At 43.0% G+C, this 18,328-nt stretch overlaps 1 protein-coding gene across 3 annotated transcripts in view; it reads right to left on the bottom strand.

Annotated features, from left to right (window-relative positions):
* RNFT2 (ring finger protein, transmembrane 2) overlaps nt 1-18,328 on the bottom strand; it is a 60,464-nt gene that overhangs the window by 29,182 nt on the left and 12,954 nt on the right. For all 3 annotated transcript variants that reach the window (XM_083151451.1, XM_083151450.1, XM_083151449.1), the window contains exon 6: nt 12,236-12,389. In XM_083151451.1, coding sequence (XP_083007577.1) covers nt 12,236-12,389 — 154 coding nt within the window. The remainder of the gene's footprint in view (nt 1-12,235; nt 12,390-18,328) is intronic.

Here is an 18,328-nt window from a genome sequence, read left to right as displayed (position 1 = left end):
CACATCTCACCACAGCCTGTGAGTCAGGGGAGCAAGTGTAGAGCAATAATCGGGACGTAATGTTGCAGATAATAGACTGTGGATTGCCAAAAGAAAACTGCTTTCCTTTGCAAAGTTCACTAAACAAAAAATATGTAATTCTTTCCCTGTAATTAACTTGTACACAGCTAGTGCAAATACAGTGACAGATACATCAATATCTATCATGGAATGTATCTCAGATACCTTTACCTTTTAGGCAAAGTGACATTTAATGGGTAATGACATTTAAGAAACGATTGTGACAGTATTTTACAAATTCATAAAAATCAGGAGATTAGAAATAACCATGAATAAATAGCATTACGTTATCTATAACTTGTGATTCCTATTTCCCTCCAACGAACATGAAAAGCTTTTACAGAAAATACAAAAAACACCCATGTATTCTGGCTGGCCGGCTAAGATATTGTGACTTAGTACATTAGATCTAGACATTTCAATGTGATTTATGCCACTTTTCCAGCAAGTACCATGCAACAGACATGGGAAGTGCAAACAGATGACTGTGCAAGTCATTTTCAAATGAAAACCTAGCGCATTATTTAAATGACTAAGTGATCATCATCATTTTCCATCAGTGCAAATGAAGATGTACCAGTGGAAACAATAGCTACAAAAACAAAACACAGTCAGCTGGCAGCTCTGTTGAAGACTACTTATTAATCAAAACGTTGGCTAAGGGGACACCAAAATCACCATGCAGAAACCTGGAAGCTCTCAACCTTTAATCATCAAACAGCATCTGTGACTGTACTGGGCTCTTTGCTAGTGGCACCCAATAAGTTCGTATTGTGATCGAGTGCCGACCAGATGTGTTTGTGTGGCTAAAATGAATATACCTCTATTATTTTGCTACTAAATTGCCTGCTTAGTAATTCAATGAGCCATTTCCTCCTGGTTATAAAATACCCTCTGTGTTCCAATGAGCTGGGGCATCGAGCCCCACAAACCCACGGCCAGCTAAAAAGATCATCAGTGTCCGCATGTGGGTTACCAGCTGTAGATAAGGTTGTCAATTGAAACTGGTTTCACACAAAACAAAACAGCAGCACAACAATGAAAAGGACTATGTGAATGCAAAATAGGATGTGTGTCCCACTGGCGATCTACTAGTGAGTATTCCGTGCAAAATAAACACAAAATAAAGAAATATTATGTCTCCAGTTTGGATTTGCAATTGTCAGACGGTCTTTCGGTTCAAGCGGTCTTTCCTTAATCAGTCTGGTCAAGGGGGATTATGTATAAGAAATAGAAAACAAGAAATTCATGTGTAGTAAGGTTTACAGTGTGGCACCTTCATCTACTGTTACACAGAAGTACTCCAGGCGTACCAAACTTACACAATGGTAAGTATGCATCCTAATATCCACAGATAGCCTTGGTTCAGTCCAAAAGCTATGGTTGGTGGGTGTGTAGAAAAGCAAATCACAAACCTCTCACCGGGCATTTAAGGATGATTAAAAAAATTAAGATCCCTGGGCAAAACTGCCCTCTGTTAACCACCTTAAACGTTTCCTAGGTAGAAATGCGGACTCATCAGATGCTTAAACTATAATTAGGGATATATGTAACCCAGAATGTAACAAAAAGTGGCATTTGTCCCTTTAACTTCTAGTATATATCAGTAGTTAGAGATTGAAATATGCAATACTGCATCAAAACTAACGGGAACATATAGCAACTAGATACTAAGGGGGATATTCAATCTCCGTCGAGCATCTCCCGTGGGGGAGATGCTCGACGGGCCCTATTCAATGCTGTCTTCCCCGACAGCATTGAACAGGGTTTCCTGCCAGAACGAGCCCGACATCTCTAGCTGTCGGGCTCGTTCTGCCGAGAACAGCCGGGAAGTGACGAGCTGCCGGCTGCAGCTCGTCACTTCCCGGCCGCAACTCGCGGCCACGCCCCCTTCTCGCCCCGCTGCAGGCGGGACATTGAATCCCGCCTGCGTGTTCTCGGTCGAGCTGACCGAGAACGGGACTGGGTCACGGCAGGCGAGCAAGCTCGCCTGCCGTGACCTGAAGATTGAATATCCCCCTAAGTGGTAGATGTATGAAGCAGTGATAATGGAGGAGAAGTGATAAAGTGCCTGGTACTTTATCACTGGCCAATCAGCTCCTGACTGTTAAGTTACATGTTGGGTTTAAAAAGGGATGGTCAGGAGCTGATTGGCTGGTGATAAAGTACCAGGTATGTTATCATTTCTCCTCCCTTATCACTGCTTCATACATCTACCACTAAGCAAGAATAGTTTCTGGACTTGTACAATAATCACCGTTTTGACATGGACATCTTACATTTTACATTTTTGTCCCATCCAGAAACATAAGTGTTCAACACAAGCTCGATCATTTTTTAAGATTATTTACATTGATTATTTGGGTACTTGTTTCCTAGCACGGCGCCCATCGTGGGTCATCGCATAATTTAAGTTAAGGTATGCGATGGACGCGACCGACGTGATTTTTGGCTATTTTTAGCCTTTTCCCCGACGCGATTTAACATTGAATGCATTGTATTCAATGTTAAATTCCTGTGTAAAATCAGGTCCATTGTATGGCATTATAATGGCATACAATGCGACCGATGCGATGGACCCGATTTTACATAGGGAACAATGTTAAATGGCCCAATAGACCCGATTTTTATTGTATACCCACCCTGATGGGTAATTTGTATGTGAAATGGCTCCCCATTGTTAACGCTACCCCACGATGAACGCCAACCCGAAGCGTGGCGAGCGCAGCGAGCCCGCGAGGGGTGGCGGTACGCGTCCTCCGACCTTTTGATACCCCCACTATCCACGTCGGCGTGGAGTTGATTTTATATAGTGTGGCGAGCGCAGCGAGCCACCGAGCCCGAAGCGTGGCGATCCCCGCGCGGGGACGCTTAATACCTGTGAAGTAATGATCGCCACGCTTCGGGCTCGGTGGCTCGCTGCAGTCGCCACACTATATAAAATCAACTCCACGCCGACGTGGATAGTGGAGGTATGAAAAGGTCGGAGGACGCGTACCGGAGGACGCGCCCGCCACACTATATAGAATCAACTCCACGCCGACGTGGATAGTGGGGGTATGAAAAGGTCGGAGGACGCCTACCTGAGGACGCGTTTGCCACACTATATAAAATCAACTCCACGCCGACGTGGATAGTGGGGGTATGAAAAGGTCGGAGGACGGGTACCGCCGCCCCTCGCGGGCTTGCTGCGCCCTCCACGCTTCGGGTTGGCGTTCATCGGGGGGTGGCGTTAACAATGGGGGGGCATTTGACCCATCAGGGTGGGGATGCAATGAAAATTGGGGTCTGGGGGGCATTTAACATTGGGGCCAATGTAAAAATCGGGTCTCAGGGACCATTTTACATTGGTTCCAATGTAAAAATTGCGTCGATCGCATCGCATGCGATTTGGTTGCATGCAATGCGATCAACGCGATTTTGTAGGACCCGATGGATACAATTAAAATCGCTGGCGCCGTGCTAGGAAACAAGTACCATTATTTGTGCACAGACACATCACACTGCTATAGGAAGCAGTTGTGATCAACAGTGTCCATGCTTCCAAGGTGTTATTATGATGTATGCACTGCAATTATAGTGGTTTGCGCTATCAAATGAAAAAAAAGAGAAAAAATGCAATTGATTAAATTATAAAATCAGAAATCCTGTTTAGAAAATGTTACAATTCCTACATTGAGAATGAAAGAAAACAGCCTATGAAACGTTGCTACATTACGTAATGCCAGGATCTCAGCTATCTGCACTGTGGTGCACTGTGCAGAGTTAATAAAACCTCCCATTATAGTGGCTCTGTCCGATGCTGATTTCATCTAAAAAAGATGAATCCTTCATGTTAGACAAAGCCTTGGTGGAAATCTGGGGTGCCTTTCCTTCCTATCATCCACTAGCAAAATGACAAGGATTAATGACTGCTCCCATTTGACGGTAGATAGCGGTGGGGGTTGTGGAGCGACTCTCAACCTTTTTCGATGAAGCAATTTATCTCAGGAGAGATCACTCCTGTCTGCTCAGCTTTAGCATATTAATTCTAACCAAAAACAAAAAGATGCTAAAGAAAGAGAGAAAGGAGGGGGGAGCTTAGGTTGGAGCAGGGCCAGGAACAAATGAAGAGCTGCCTGGCCGTATTCCTTGTGTGCCAAAAGTTAATTGAGCTGCCCGTGGCACTTGTCTGCCAATGATAAGATGGGAATTGTGAACCAATCGAAACTTACCATCGGTGAACTTCAAAGGGGCCAGGCCTACTTACAAAGGCAAAGGCTATTTCTATTTCAAAACAAAATGAATACAGTTAAGGAGGCAGGAGTAAAATATTCAATTATTAATTCTAAACTAAACTCAAAGTGGAATAAAATAGACAGAAAAAACTAATAACTGTGTTTGCAAACGATACATTTGTTCCTTATTCGTGCCCTTTCCTAGGTAACTGCTATAAATGGACATAGACCACTTTAATGAGTAGGTTTCATTTGACCTTAATTTTCTACATGCAGCGTAGCTGTGGTTATGCTGTATTTATTAATATGTAAGGCGGTGCTAGGCTTTCTACATGCAGCGTAGCTGTGGTTATGTTGTATTTATTAATATGTAAGGCGGTGCTAGGCTTTCTACATGCAGCGTAGCTGTGGTTATGTTGTATTTATTAATACGTAAGGCGGTGCTAGGCTTTCTACATGCAGCGTAGCTGTGGTTATGTTGTATTTATTAATACGTAAGGCGGTGCTAGGCTTTCTGCATGCAGCGTAGCTGTGGTTATGCTGTATTTATTAATATGTAAGGCGGTGCTAGGCTGTCTACATGCAGCGTAGCTGTGGTTATGCTGTATTTATTAATATGTAAGGCGGTGCTAGTCTTTCTACATGCAGCGTAGCTGTGGTTATGCTGTATTTATTAATATGTAAGGCGGTGCTAGGCTTTCTACATGCAGCGTAGCTGTGGTTATGCTGTATTTATTAATATGTAAGGCGGTGCTAGGCTTTCTACATGCAGCGTAGCTGTGGTTATGCTGTATTTATTAATATGTAAGGCGGTGCTAGTCTTTCTACATGCAGCGTAGCTGTGGTTATGCTGTATTTATTAATATGTAAGGCGGTGCTAGGCTTTCTACATGCAGCGTAGCTGTGGTTATGCTGTATTTATTAATATGTAAGGCGGTGCTAGGCTTTGTACATGCAGCGTAGCTGTGGTTATGCTGTATTTATTAATATGTAAGGCGGTGCTAGGCTTTGTACATGCAGCGTAGCTGTGGTTATGCTGTATTTATTAATATGTAAGGCGGTGCTAGTCTTTCTACATGCAGCGTAGCTGTGGTTATGCTGTATTTATTAATATGTAAGGCGGTGCTAGTCTTTCTACATGCAGCGTAGCTGTGGTTATGTTGTATTTATTAATATGTAAGGCGGTGCTAGGCTTTCTACATGCAGCGTAGCTGTGGTTATGCTGTATTTATTAATACGTAAGGCGGTGCTAGGCTTTCTGCATGCAGCGTAGCTGTGGTTATGCTGTATTTATTAATATGTAAGGCGGTGCTAGGCTTTCTACATGCAGCGTAGCTGTGGTTATGCTGTATTTATTAATATGTAAGGCGGTGCTAGGCTTTCTACATGCAGCGTATCTGTGGTTATGCTGTATTTATTAATATGTAAGGCGGTGCTAGGCTTTGTACATGCAGCGTAGCTGTGGTTATGCTGTATTTATTAATATGTAAGGCGGTGCTAGGCTGTCTACATGCAGCGTAGCTGTGGTTATGCTGTATTTATTAATATGTAAGGCGGTGCTAGGCTTTCTACATGCAGCGTAGCTGTGGTTATGCTGTATTTATTAATATGTAAGGCGGTGCTAGGCTTTCTACATGCAGTGTATCTGTGGTTATGCTGTATTAATTAATATGTAAGGTGGTGCTAGGCTTTTTTGCACTCTCTGGCATTGAACTGTAATATGTGGTAAGTAGTGCATACTAACTAATAAAAAAAACAACAATGCATGGGCAACAATGCAGTATCAAGAGTCAGTTATGTATCTCAGGGGCAGATTTATTAAGCTTGGAGAAGAGATAAACTGGAGATAAAGCAGAGAAAAGGTAAAAGGAGATAAAGCACCAGCCAATCAGCTGTGTTTGAAAAAGACAGTTGGGAGTTGATTGGCTGGTGCTTTATCTCCTTTTACCTTTTCTTCGCTTTATCTCCAGTTTATCTCTTCTCCAAGCTTAATAAATCTGCCCCTCAATGTCCATACACACCAGGCGATTTTGCCCAGCGTGTATGCTGACCGATGATGGGGGAAATCGATGGTCTGAAAAACGCTCAGTGCATAAACACTGAGCGTTTTTCTCCCGTTTTAGCGATTTTCCCTGGAGTGGGTAAATTTCCATAGCGTTATGGAAAGCCGTCCACCCCGTCGCTCATCTGCCTGTAATACCTGCAGATGAGTGTCTGGGCCAGTGATGATGCGGGATCGCGCATCAGCCTTCACCGCTCATCACTGCCCCGTACACACTGGGCGGCTTTCGAATTGAAAGCAGCTCAAACGTGTAAACTTTCAGCTCACAGTTGCCCAGTGTGTAGGGGCCTTTAGGTGAATGATGAAGCTATTTATGAATCATATGAGATACCTAAAATATGCTGGAATACTATTAATGTCGGATTGCTATTCACACACCATTACATTCTATACAAACTGCCAACACTCTACCTGGATTGGAACGGCTGTTATGGAACTCCCCATTACTCTGGGTCAATGACTTGGATCAGGTTTCAGTGACACTGACATTCACCTTACAGAGCACAGCGGTACCAGCAGTCATGTGTTCATTATTCCATGTGGTGAGATAATGGAACTCCTATTCTGCAATTACTGATTCCGGGTTTTTGTATGATATACTTTCAAATGACTACATCAGAAGCATAACCTATGTTTTATGTTTAATGCTTTGCCAGGAAAGCTCTTATGCAAAGAATACACTTATGTTGTGCAGATATATTGTATGGAATTATATATTAATGATAATTGTCCAGACATGTATAATGACACTATATACTGCAGCTGCTAATATTCATAACAATAATATCTGTATGAGTGTACCTTTCTGTGAACATATTTGCATTCATTTACATAATTGTTAGCAGCTCCGCTGCTTGATCACACTATAGTGCTAATAAATCTCAGCCATGCACATCATGTTACACTGTATTGCCCTGTTATGAGGGTTATTGCTCATGATGATGAAGCTCATTCATTTGAGGATCTTTGCATCTATTCTTCACTGTATTTGATAACAGAAACTGAACAAGGAGAACGCTGGTGAAGTACGGCACACGTGTATTCTTGTTTGCATGTGCTTGTATGGTGCTGACATGTTTTCTGTGGTTACAGCAAACATTTTAACTTTGGGCCTGATTCAAAATCGGATGCTGTATCAATGAGGTCCCAGCTGTCCAATGTTTTATTTTACTGTGCCTGTGTTGGAGCTGCAGTGTGCATGTGCCGCAATGCTGCTGCGGCTCCAGTGACCATGGGCCTTATTCTAGTTCACTGTTTCTGTCAAAATCCTTCTTAGATGGACATAACCATGTGCACTGCAGGTGGGGCAGATGTTACTTGTGCAGAGAGAATTAGATTTGGGTGGGGTTTTACTTCGAAGTGAGATCTATATTGCAGTGTAAAAATAAAGCAGCCAGTATTTACCCTGCACAGAAACAAAATAACTCACCCAAATCTAATTCTCTCTGCACAATTTACATCTGCCCCCCTGCAGCGCACATGGTTTTGTCCATCTAAGAAGGATTTTGTCAGAAAGAGTGAACTAGAATAAGGCCCCATATCGGGATGACGAAGGGATGGAAAATACAGGTGTGTTGTCATTATTCTAGGGTTGTGCTGAAGCCAGTGATTGTGATGTTGGGCGCAGCTTCCCTGGCTTCAGCTGCACACTGTGAGCAACCTTTATGCTTGTGCAGATGTCCAATATCCCAGGGTGATTCTACACAATGCCTGCCCCTCCAGTAATTCTACACAATGCCTGCCCCTCCAGTAATTCCACACGCCTGCCCCTCCAGTAATTCTACACAATGCCTGCCCCTCCAGTAATTCTACACAATGCCTGCCCCTCCAGTAATTCTACACAATGCCTGCCCCCTCCAGTAATTCCACACGCCTGCCCCCTCCCAGTAATTCCACACAATGCCTGCCCCCTCCCAGTAATTCCATGCAATCTCTGACAACCCAGTAATTTAAAACAGTAATACAATGAAATAGTTTTTTTTTTTTATTATTTAATGGACCTGTATAATATGCACTAGTGTGGGATATAAGTCAGGCCCCCAGCACTATCAAATCGCCTGGAACAACTTGTCTGTTCCCTGTAATACTCTCCAGAGTCAGTCCAAGGCTCCCAGGCTATTTCTCCCAGTGTTACCTGTGCCCTGTGCTGCTACTAGCAAACCTCCTAGTTATCTCCACCTGCCAGACACTCTGCCGTTTACCACCATGAGCTTCCAATTAGTATATGTGTGTCCCAGATGTCTGCTAGCAGGTATCAGCATCGGCTCCTAAGCCACATCATCCTCAGCTCCTAAGCTGCATCACCATCGGCCTGTAAACTGCATCATCATCGGCTCCTAAGCTGTATCACCATAGGCTCCTAAGCCGCATCTCCATCGGCTCACAGGCCAAGTCACCATTGCCTCCCAGGCCGCATCACTATCGGCTCCCAGGCCGCATCTCCAGTGCTCACAGGCCTAATACCCTCCTTTGTTCCCAGACTGACACCAGTACACTGATACACCATCATATCTTCATTCTCAAGTCATCCAGTATACCTTGCCCCAAGTATCCTGTATCTCCAGCATTCCAGCTCATTGGTAGCAGTACACAGAGGACAAGGGCACGGGGCCGCAACCTGCTCATTGGGCGCAGTAGACCAAAGCCCCTTGAAGGGTTCCCTGGTGAAGACCACCGGCGAGTTAGACTCCGCTCCCCTGTCCCTGGTTTACAGTCAACAATCTGTCCCTGCTGCCTCCTTGTGCTACAGTTATTTCAAGTTGCTGCATGTCATTCCACGTCCTAAAGCCACCTAGTTTCAAGTATCCAGCACCCTCCACTGGCCCACCAAGGTCACAGCTGGAAACTCAGAACTCAGCAGCATTGCCACCTACCTCCCTGCAAGTGTTCTTGTCGAAACTCATGTGAAATGGAATGCTTGGGACAACCCCAATTCTTTTGTAACCTCTATTTAGCACTTTTTGGTCCTTATGCTGCAGTTTCAGGGGGTCATTTAGGCAAGGTGCCATAATGCATTGACCGTTCTTATTCCACACATTAATAACAAAAGACACAGTTGATTAAGGGACCTTCCTAACATCCGCAACTCTTCTACCTCCGATCAAGCCGAACATGGTTAACATCTTCCGGCAAGCTATTCATTTAGAAAATGATCCACTTAGTGCCCCATTACCCATTGTATACCTTCACAAACACCTCTCTGCTGCAGGAGCACATCATTTCACTTGTGAGAGGGTGATCAATCACTATTGTCTACACTGTGTATATTGGAATACTTTCATTCCAACAAATACTATGGTCATGTCTTGGTGGGTACACAAATAAAAATGTGTACCGTACCTGGCCTATATGCCACACAAACAAACAGAAGATACCACATGCAACCTGTGGGAATGAAAAATCTAGCATAAAACACTGTCCAATATGCAGGATATCTCTTTGTGCTGTTGTCGCCATAGTGTGTACCCTCCCTTAGTCTAAGGGCAGTATTCAATGAGAAAAATTCCCCCGTGCATGGCGAGAGATTTTTTCTCTCGCCATGCACTCGCCCTGTTCCGGAGGGCTCGCTGCCACTCCTGCTCCCACTATTCAATGTGGTTAAGACTCGCCGCCACTCGCGGCGAGTCTTAACCCCTGCAGCGGACGAGCGCCCGCGGCAGGGAGCTGGCAGGGAGCCGGGGGACGGTGGCAGCCAGGGAGATTAAAGTCTCCCTGGATGCCCCAGAACATATGTGGAGGGGAGGTGGGCTCCCCGGGACCCAGGCAGCACAAGCTGCCCCCCACTATAGCCAGCGGGGGACCCAGTATTCACTGCACTCGATCGTGCATATGTAATGATCGGATGCAGTGAATATATGAATATCTAATGAGCGGCTCGAGAGCTCCGGCCCCCTGCTGGCTGCTTTTTTTTTTTTTTTTATTAAATATATATTCATGTGCTATAAGCACATGATTAAAAATAACATGCCCCTTCACAGAAAAAAAATCCTGATTTTTTGGCACCAAAATTTAAAAAAAAAAACCTTTTAGTTTAAAAGTTCACATTCCAGTTCTCCATGAAAAGATGGAGAATTGGTACACGGAGAGACACGGCGAAAATCACTTAAAACGACGGCGAAAATATCACATTGAATAGGGTGGTTCACTTTTGGAGAGCAAAATGCTCCATCCAACGCGAAAACAGCACAAACTCGCCATAAAACAAGGCAAATTTTTCTCATTGAATACTGGCCTAAGACATTTAAAAACAGTTGATGCCACACCAAACCAATATCAAAATATTTAAAATCATTTTTCAATGTTTTCTTCATGACATGAGTTACAATAACTGCTTACCCCTTTTCTGAATGAATTGATACTATTAAAGGATTACACTAACCCAAAACAATGTTTTTTTTATTTATAATTAAGGTACTTGTTTCCTAGCACGGCCACACCGATTTACATCGGGGTGGTCGTGTCGGAAAAATCGGGTCGATCGCATCGCATGCGATCGACCGATTTTGGACCCGATTTTTTCATTGAATGAAATGTAAATCGGGTCCCTGGGACCCTATTTTACATTGGATTCAATGTAAAATATTCCCAACCCCCCCAAATTTAACGGCGTACACCCAACCCCACGATAGACGCCAACCCGAAGCGTGGCGAGCGCAGCGAGCCCGCGAGGGGCGGCGGTGCGCGTCCTCCGACCTTTTCATTCCCCTACTATCCACGTCGGCGTGGAGTTGAGAATAGAATAGTGTGGCGAGCGCAGCGAGCCCCGCGAGGGGACGCGTATAACTTCACAGGTATACGCGTCCGCTCGCCACGCTTCGGGCTCGGTGGCTCGCTGCGCTCGCCACACTATTCTATTCTCAACTCCACGCCGACGTGGATAGTAGGGGAATGAAAAGGTCGGAGGACGCGCACCGCCTGCGCTCGCCACGCTTCGGGTTGGCGTCTATCGTGGGGTGACGACGGGGACATCTATAATGTGAAATGGGTCATATTGGCCCATTTCACATTTTTCACATTTTTTCACGATTTCAATGTTAAAAAATATTTTAACATTGAAGCGTATGGAAAAATCGGGGGCATCGCGTCGGGACCAATGTTAATGGTCCCGACCGACGCGATGCCCCCGATATTTTACCTTTCCCGACACGATTTCAATGTTAAAATATTTTTTAACATTGAAACCTATGGAAATATCGGGGGCATCGCGTCGGGACCAATGTTAATGGTCCCGACCGACGCGATGCCCCCGATATTGTGTCCTAGCCGGCAAAATGGACCTGATTTCAAAGGAAATCGGGTCCATCTTATGGATCGTGTACCTTAACTTAAAGGTACACGATCCATAAGATTGTGGCCGTGCTAGGAAACAAGTACCATAATTAAAAACAACCTGTCACGTGTGCTTGATTATTACTTAATAATACCCTGGTATATTCTATCCAAGGCATCCAACTGAAAAGATAGACCAACATCTGGGATCCCCCACCTCTGAGGAGAATTTAAAAAACTATTCCCGCTCTCTCTTACACTAAATTAGGTTAGCAGCAAATTAACACAATCACCAACCGGGCAGTGATAGGGTGAATGTATCTGTGCAATATACCGACAACATCTCTCATCATTCAGATGTCTTGTTACCTAGAAAATCTGAATGTCTATTCAGCTATACTAACACTGGCTAGAGAGCAATAACCTTCGGTGCCAAAGTGCCGTATAGACAATAAACAACATGCACATGTAAATATAACACACTGTCAATCAATATAAATAATAAATTGCATGCATTGCCGTGTAACTGATAGAACAACATATTATTAGATGCCACTGACAAGTAAGGAAGTTAGGTCACTGTGGTGTGCAGGAAACCACACAGTTATGAGCACATGCTTATATGTACCTTGGATTTAACAGCTATCACAATTCTAGGAAGAGCGAGAATAAGACACTTCAGTGACACTGTGATGTATTTCAGGACAAAGTCCGAGATCCCCACGATCCACATGAGCTCAAAGAAATCCATGCTGTCTAAGTTTGGTTTCAGAAAGATGAGACTGTGGAATCGATAAAAAAACAACAAGTTAACATAATGAAATGCGACAATCGGGGAAGACTTTTACACTGCAAATGGGACTAAACTTTGCGATAAATTAACCGTCAAAGAGAAGAGTGTAGTTAAGACAGACACATAAAGAAAACAGAAGTTACATGTCCCTAAATGCCTTGGTTTACTGTCCCTGACATCATCCACAAATAAGCCAATTAGAGAATTGGAATGCTGAAGTGCTGGCCTCCAGGGATTTGCTGCCTCTGCAAATTGCCCATTACTTCTATACCTGTAATCAGCATTGTTGTAAAGATTAAACTACCCTATTTGACAAGATTTAGTCTCAGGTATATTGCACACTATATGGCACAATAACCTGTCAGAAGAGACAATGAAATTATCCTTCATCTGTTTCACGGCTCTGATATTAAACTAAGGGGATCAGAAGCACTGAGGAGACAACTAAACAAATTGCCTATGTCAGTGTGATTGTTTGTCTGCGATGCAGAACATAATGCATATTCAACACCTTAATAGAGGCCAATCTTACCCTTGTCCCGGTAAATACAACTGTCAAGTAAGTTTTACAGCCCTTTTTTCAAGAGAAAAATGTTACAAAACAGTTTAAGAATCTAATAGGGTGTACACACGCTTCGATTCAGTCTATTTTTCTATATGCTCTTGCTTAAACTGTATAAGCACAATCGAATTGAAATTGAAGCAAAAGAAAATCAAATGCATTCGATTCAATCCCAATGCATGGCAACCAAATCGAATGGAAAAATAGACTGCACTGTGTGTACAGTACTTAAAAAATAGAATGTATCTAATGCAAATGATACATATAACCTGTATGTATACAAAATATGATCTATACCCATATACAGTACATGTCCCTTCCAAGTGTATGTGGCCCACGTAGGAATACAATAATTCCAGTAAATCACATATAGATTTAAAATGAACGATTATTAATTTTAAACCTAAATTACCTCTTTTAAAAGAGAGAACCACTCATAGAGGGGTATGCAATCCAGGATTACGGCTGTTGATCCCTCCCGACAGCCGTGATCCTGGCCCGTTTTCCGGTCTGATCGACTGCAAAATGACAGGCGGGATTGAACGTCCCGTCTGCCGATCAGCGCAAAGGGGGCATGGCTGCGAAAACGGCTGTGGATTGGCGATCTGCGGCCAGGATCGCGTCAATCCACAGCTGTTATCGGCAGAACGGGCCTGACAGCTTCTAAAGTTGGGCCCGTTCTGCCGTAATCCCACTTCAATGCTGTCGCTAAAGACAGCATTGATTTCCCCCGTCGGAAATAGCGGTGGCAGATTGCATACCCCCCATAAACTGTAATCTATACCTTACAGCTGAACTTCCATTTTAAATTGGGAAACTGATTTGATTTGCTGGTTCTGTATCAAAGGTAGAAAGGAAGGGTGGTCTTTACCACCACATTTTATTTAGTGTAAAGTGCAGCTTTCATATGTACAGTAGATGTAATGTACTTTATTATACTTATAGTTATTGATTGTTTTTCTATTAATCCCTTTTTTTCTACAAATAAAGAAATAAAATACAAGACATGTCTACACAGTGTGAGGTGCGGCACTTTAGTATTTATAATGAGAACTTTATTACCACCCCTAGTAGAGAAATGGCTTAAGAACTATGCAAGACATTTCATTATTCATGCAAAAACGTGTACATGTAGAGCTATTCTGATAGCAATGTTGAGCATTGGGTTGTTATAAGTATATAGCTAATTTAGACGTTGATGATAATAAGCACTATAGTCTATAAACGCACAGTGCTTTGCATGTGCTACTCTAGACCTTGTTTTCTGGTGAGCCATTTTCATTTTTCATTTACAGTTTAGTTTTAGAAATCCAATACAGACAAAGAGTGATCACCATGCAAGCTCCCACTGCGAGCGCCATGTCTCTCTGTCCCAATTACATCCTAGAAACGGTACAGAAGCGACCTTCACTGAGCATTGAACAATGTGTCCAACTGCAGGACGACAGGCATGTTCTTAATCTTCCTCTGCTGATCTTTGACTCAGAGCTCATCTTTCCTCCTGTTACATTCCCTTGCCATACTCTACCCGTCCTCCCGGTGATATGCTCTTGGTAAGTTCTCAAAACAAGTAAATATATTAAATATTGAAGAAAAGTAATGCAAAAGCAAAACAAAATCATAAGCAAACAAATAGAAATTAAAACGTAAAAATACTCACACACCACACTGGACTAAATGATAACCTAAAACATAAAAGTGAAAAAGTAATAAAAAAAGGGCCAATAAAATTAAAGGAAAAGCAAACAAAAGTAAAATTTCTATTAATTATTATTAATTAGAATTTATAAAGAGAATGAGTTTAATCCAATTGTGTGTAACTTTCTCACACCCGCTAGTTGCATTTTACATTTTAATCTGAACTGACACAAACGTGCTCGCTTCCCCATAGGCCTGCAAGGAGTTTTGTGTGAATTCAGGCAGAAATCAAGCACGGGGGAGGACAGAATGCATTGAAATGCTGTGGTAATGGCAACTCGCGCCTTCACTTATAATTGGACTGAACCCTTTGACGGCAACATAAACCTTAGACTCTTAGAACTACTTTCTGTCCTCAGATTCTATACTACTGTGTTGATTTGTTTTTGTAGACTTCATATCTTATAAAATGTGACTAACCACCTTCTTGTGCCAAATAAAATTATTTCCTGCTACAATATAAAAGCCTATAATAAACCCATTAGTGAATGACAGCTAAAGTGCTGATTGCATTCGTATAAAAAGGAGACTGAAGCAAAGATCATCCATGAACCTTTTATTGCGTCTTATAAGTTATTTATTGGACAAATGTGTAATCACATTATTCCGATCTGATCGCTGCTGTGCGGAACTGCAGAACCCTGCAATCAGATAGCCGCTTCCCCGCCAGAGTGAAAACCCGCCCTGTGCAAGGCTACGGATGGCTTGCAAAAATCACGCTGTTTGGGGGCTAGCTGCAAATACATTCGCAACTCACTCACTATCTAACAATTTTCCCTACTCTGCCTGTGCCATAGAAACAGGCATTGAGGCTGGAGCGGACGTCCCACATCCTACGTGAAAACTGTCTGGGTATGCCTGCATTTTCCCTGACACTTCCAGATAATGGCAGGTTGCCACCCCCAAACTGCTGCTTCCTGTCAGACAAACAGCATCTGGCTTGCGATTTAAGTGCTAATTTTTGGAATCAGGTTTGAATAACCCCCATAGTGAAGTACATGCAAACATAAATAAGAAAAGGTGATACCTGCAACCGTTTTAGAATGCCCTAACACCACCACTGTGGCAAGGCATGCTGTAGACTAACGCGTTTCGCTGGGGGGCTCCCAGCTTTTTCAAAGGTGAAAAAGCTGGGAGCCCCCCAGCAAAAAGGCATTAGGCTACAGCACCCCCACTCCTTCCTTCCATTGTGGACTGAGGATTACAAACCCATTTGGTAACAAACCCTGACCTGGAACTCAAAAGTGGACATACCATCAATTGGGGGCATCCAAAAGAGATCAGAGGACAGCACAAAAACTACACGGGGACCACCTCAAGTGCAGTTTGCAGCGGTGACAGCCATCCCAGATATGTGAGTGACAGTGACTTTTTCCCCCCTTTCCCCAATTAACAACATCCGTAGAGTCCAAAGGGAACAGGTTCCACACACAAAAAGGATAAAGTGGGGTGCATTATTCCAAAACTTGCCCTTTATAAAAGTGGAGATCTTATTTATCAGAGCTTGCATCAATTGCATTCCATTTTAGTGTTATTTTATTGTATGTATACATCAATCATGCACATGATGATTATTATTATATTTTAACTTTATTTGATTGTTTATTAATACATTGTTAAATATCAATGTGGTAAATTTCTTCCTCAAATAGCACAGTTATAAAATCTTTTTCTTGTATAAAGGGAAAAGTCAAAACTGAAATTGTTGGTACTGAACTGCATATTTGGGAATACAGTATACATTATTGACCTTCACTGAACTGCATATTTGGGAATACAGTATAGTGTTCATTCTAGCACCCGCTATCTTTGACCCTCTTCCCTGTCTGGGGTGTCGCTGTCTGCTGTAGTGCTTCTAGCACTGTGTGGTCTGTATATCAGCACTGATATGCAAACCAGACCTATACTAGAAACAACAAAGCAGACAGCGACACCCCAGGCAGGGAAGAGGGTCAAAGATAGCGGGTGCTAGAATGAACACTATACTGTATTCCCAAATATGCAGTTCAGTGAAGGTCAATAATGTATACTGTATTCCCAAATATGCAGTTCAGTACCACCAATTTCATGGGAACATAGCGGGTGCTAGAATGAACACTAGAGTATACATTATTGACCTTCACAAAATGTGACATTCAAGTAAACATCCTTGAGAACCATGGATACAGTATACAATCAACATGTAAACAATGTTAGAATGTCAACATGACAATGTTGTTGATATCATGAATGCTTATAAAAGAATGTTGACAGCAGTATTTCTATAAACGGTTTTTAGAGGTTAGCTGTAGGCTTAGGGATACTTATTCTCAGCAATGAAAAATCACATAGTGACACACCGACTGGAAGTCAACATTCAGGTGTCGACATCATAAACATCACCATTTTGTAACACACTCATCCGGTTCAATGCACTGATGACATATATGAACTGTTACATTTTGTACCTGTCTGAGTGCTGATCTGAACCAAAAAGATTAGAGTGGAAATTGTTCACCTTGTGTTCTACTGGAATTCAATCAATCACATCCATGGCAAATACCAGCCCGTTATACAGGCTGCTTATCTGAGGGCTTTTATGTCATCTTCTTGGCAGACCAAGACAGTTTTCCTCTAAGGTGACCGCTAGAACTAGATAAAAATCGATACAGTATCTTGTTTCCCCAATTCTTCCTTTACCAACAAAATAAGGCCACCGTGCTTTTGCCAACTTTACTAGCATGTAAGAAATCTATTCACCTATTGATTGGCTAATCACCTTATCCAGCTCAGGGCCAAATAAAACTTCATCTGAAAAAGAAAATACACAAGACTCTTTTTGACTTTACAACCACCTCCCTGGGCTTGAGTCTGAGGGTTTGGTGATCTGAGACCTTTTGAAGAGAAAAATCTGGCCCCAATGTGTTCTGCAAGGTGTAGATAATATACATTTGTAACTTCTGGTTACATTCAGGTTGTAGATCCTGTATCTCACACCAAAGGAGGAATCGGAAATGGCATCCCATGTTGCATCCCCCAGACACTGACGCTTTATGCATATTTTCTGCAATACATTATGTTGGCAATTCAGACCCAGAACCCTCTGCCTGCAAGTATTCTAATAATTGCTGTGACCTCTGCAAGCCAAGGCTAAATTGGATCTTCATTAGCACCAGCCTATACCGAAACAGATTTAAGAATAAATGTTCTATAGTCTTAAACGTGCCCATACACGTCCCGATGCGGGCGGTGCGATCTGTGCTTTGAGGTGCGCACTCCCGCGGCATCTCATCGCACAGTACAAAAAGTATGTGCTGCACATACTTTTTGTACTTGCTTTTCATCGCATCGCTTTGCATGCACAACGCATGCACAAGGCATGCAATGCGATGCGTGCTATTTAAGCTCAGAATGCATGCCCACATTGGGACGTGTATGGGCACCTTAAGAGCTGTGGCATTCAGAATAGAAATAGTGGTGGCCCTAATCAATCCTGAAATTCTTCCTGTTTGAGCCAGGTAACACAGGTAATTCTTCTATGGAAAAATAAAAGTAACTGCTGTTTCTATATAAAACTGGGTACTTGTGTACTTTCACGGCACCAGCATGGCGCCGTGTGTCTGTGTCCCCTTGCAGGGCTCGCCCGCGCTGCACTAGCCCACGCTGCGGGCTCGGTGGCTCGCTACGCT

Source organism: Crinia signifera, chromosome 1 (assembly GCF_055691185.1).
Source record: "Crinia signifera chromosome 1, ASM5569118v1, whole genome shotgun sequence".
Taxonomy (NCBI): Eukaryota; Metazoa; Chordata; class Amphibia; order Anura; family Myobatrachidae; genus Crinia; species Crinia signifera.
The sequence above is the reverse complement of the archived record's forward strand: the minus strand, read 5'-3'. Positions and strand labels throughout refer to the sequence as shown.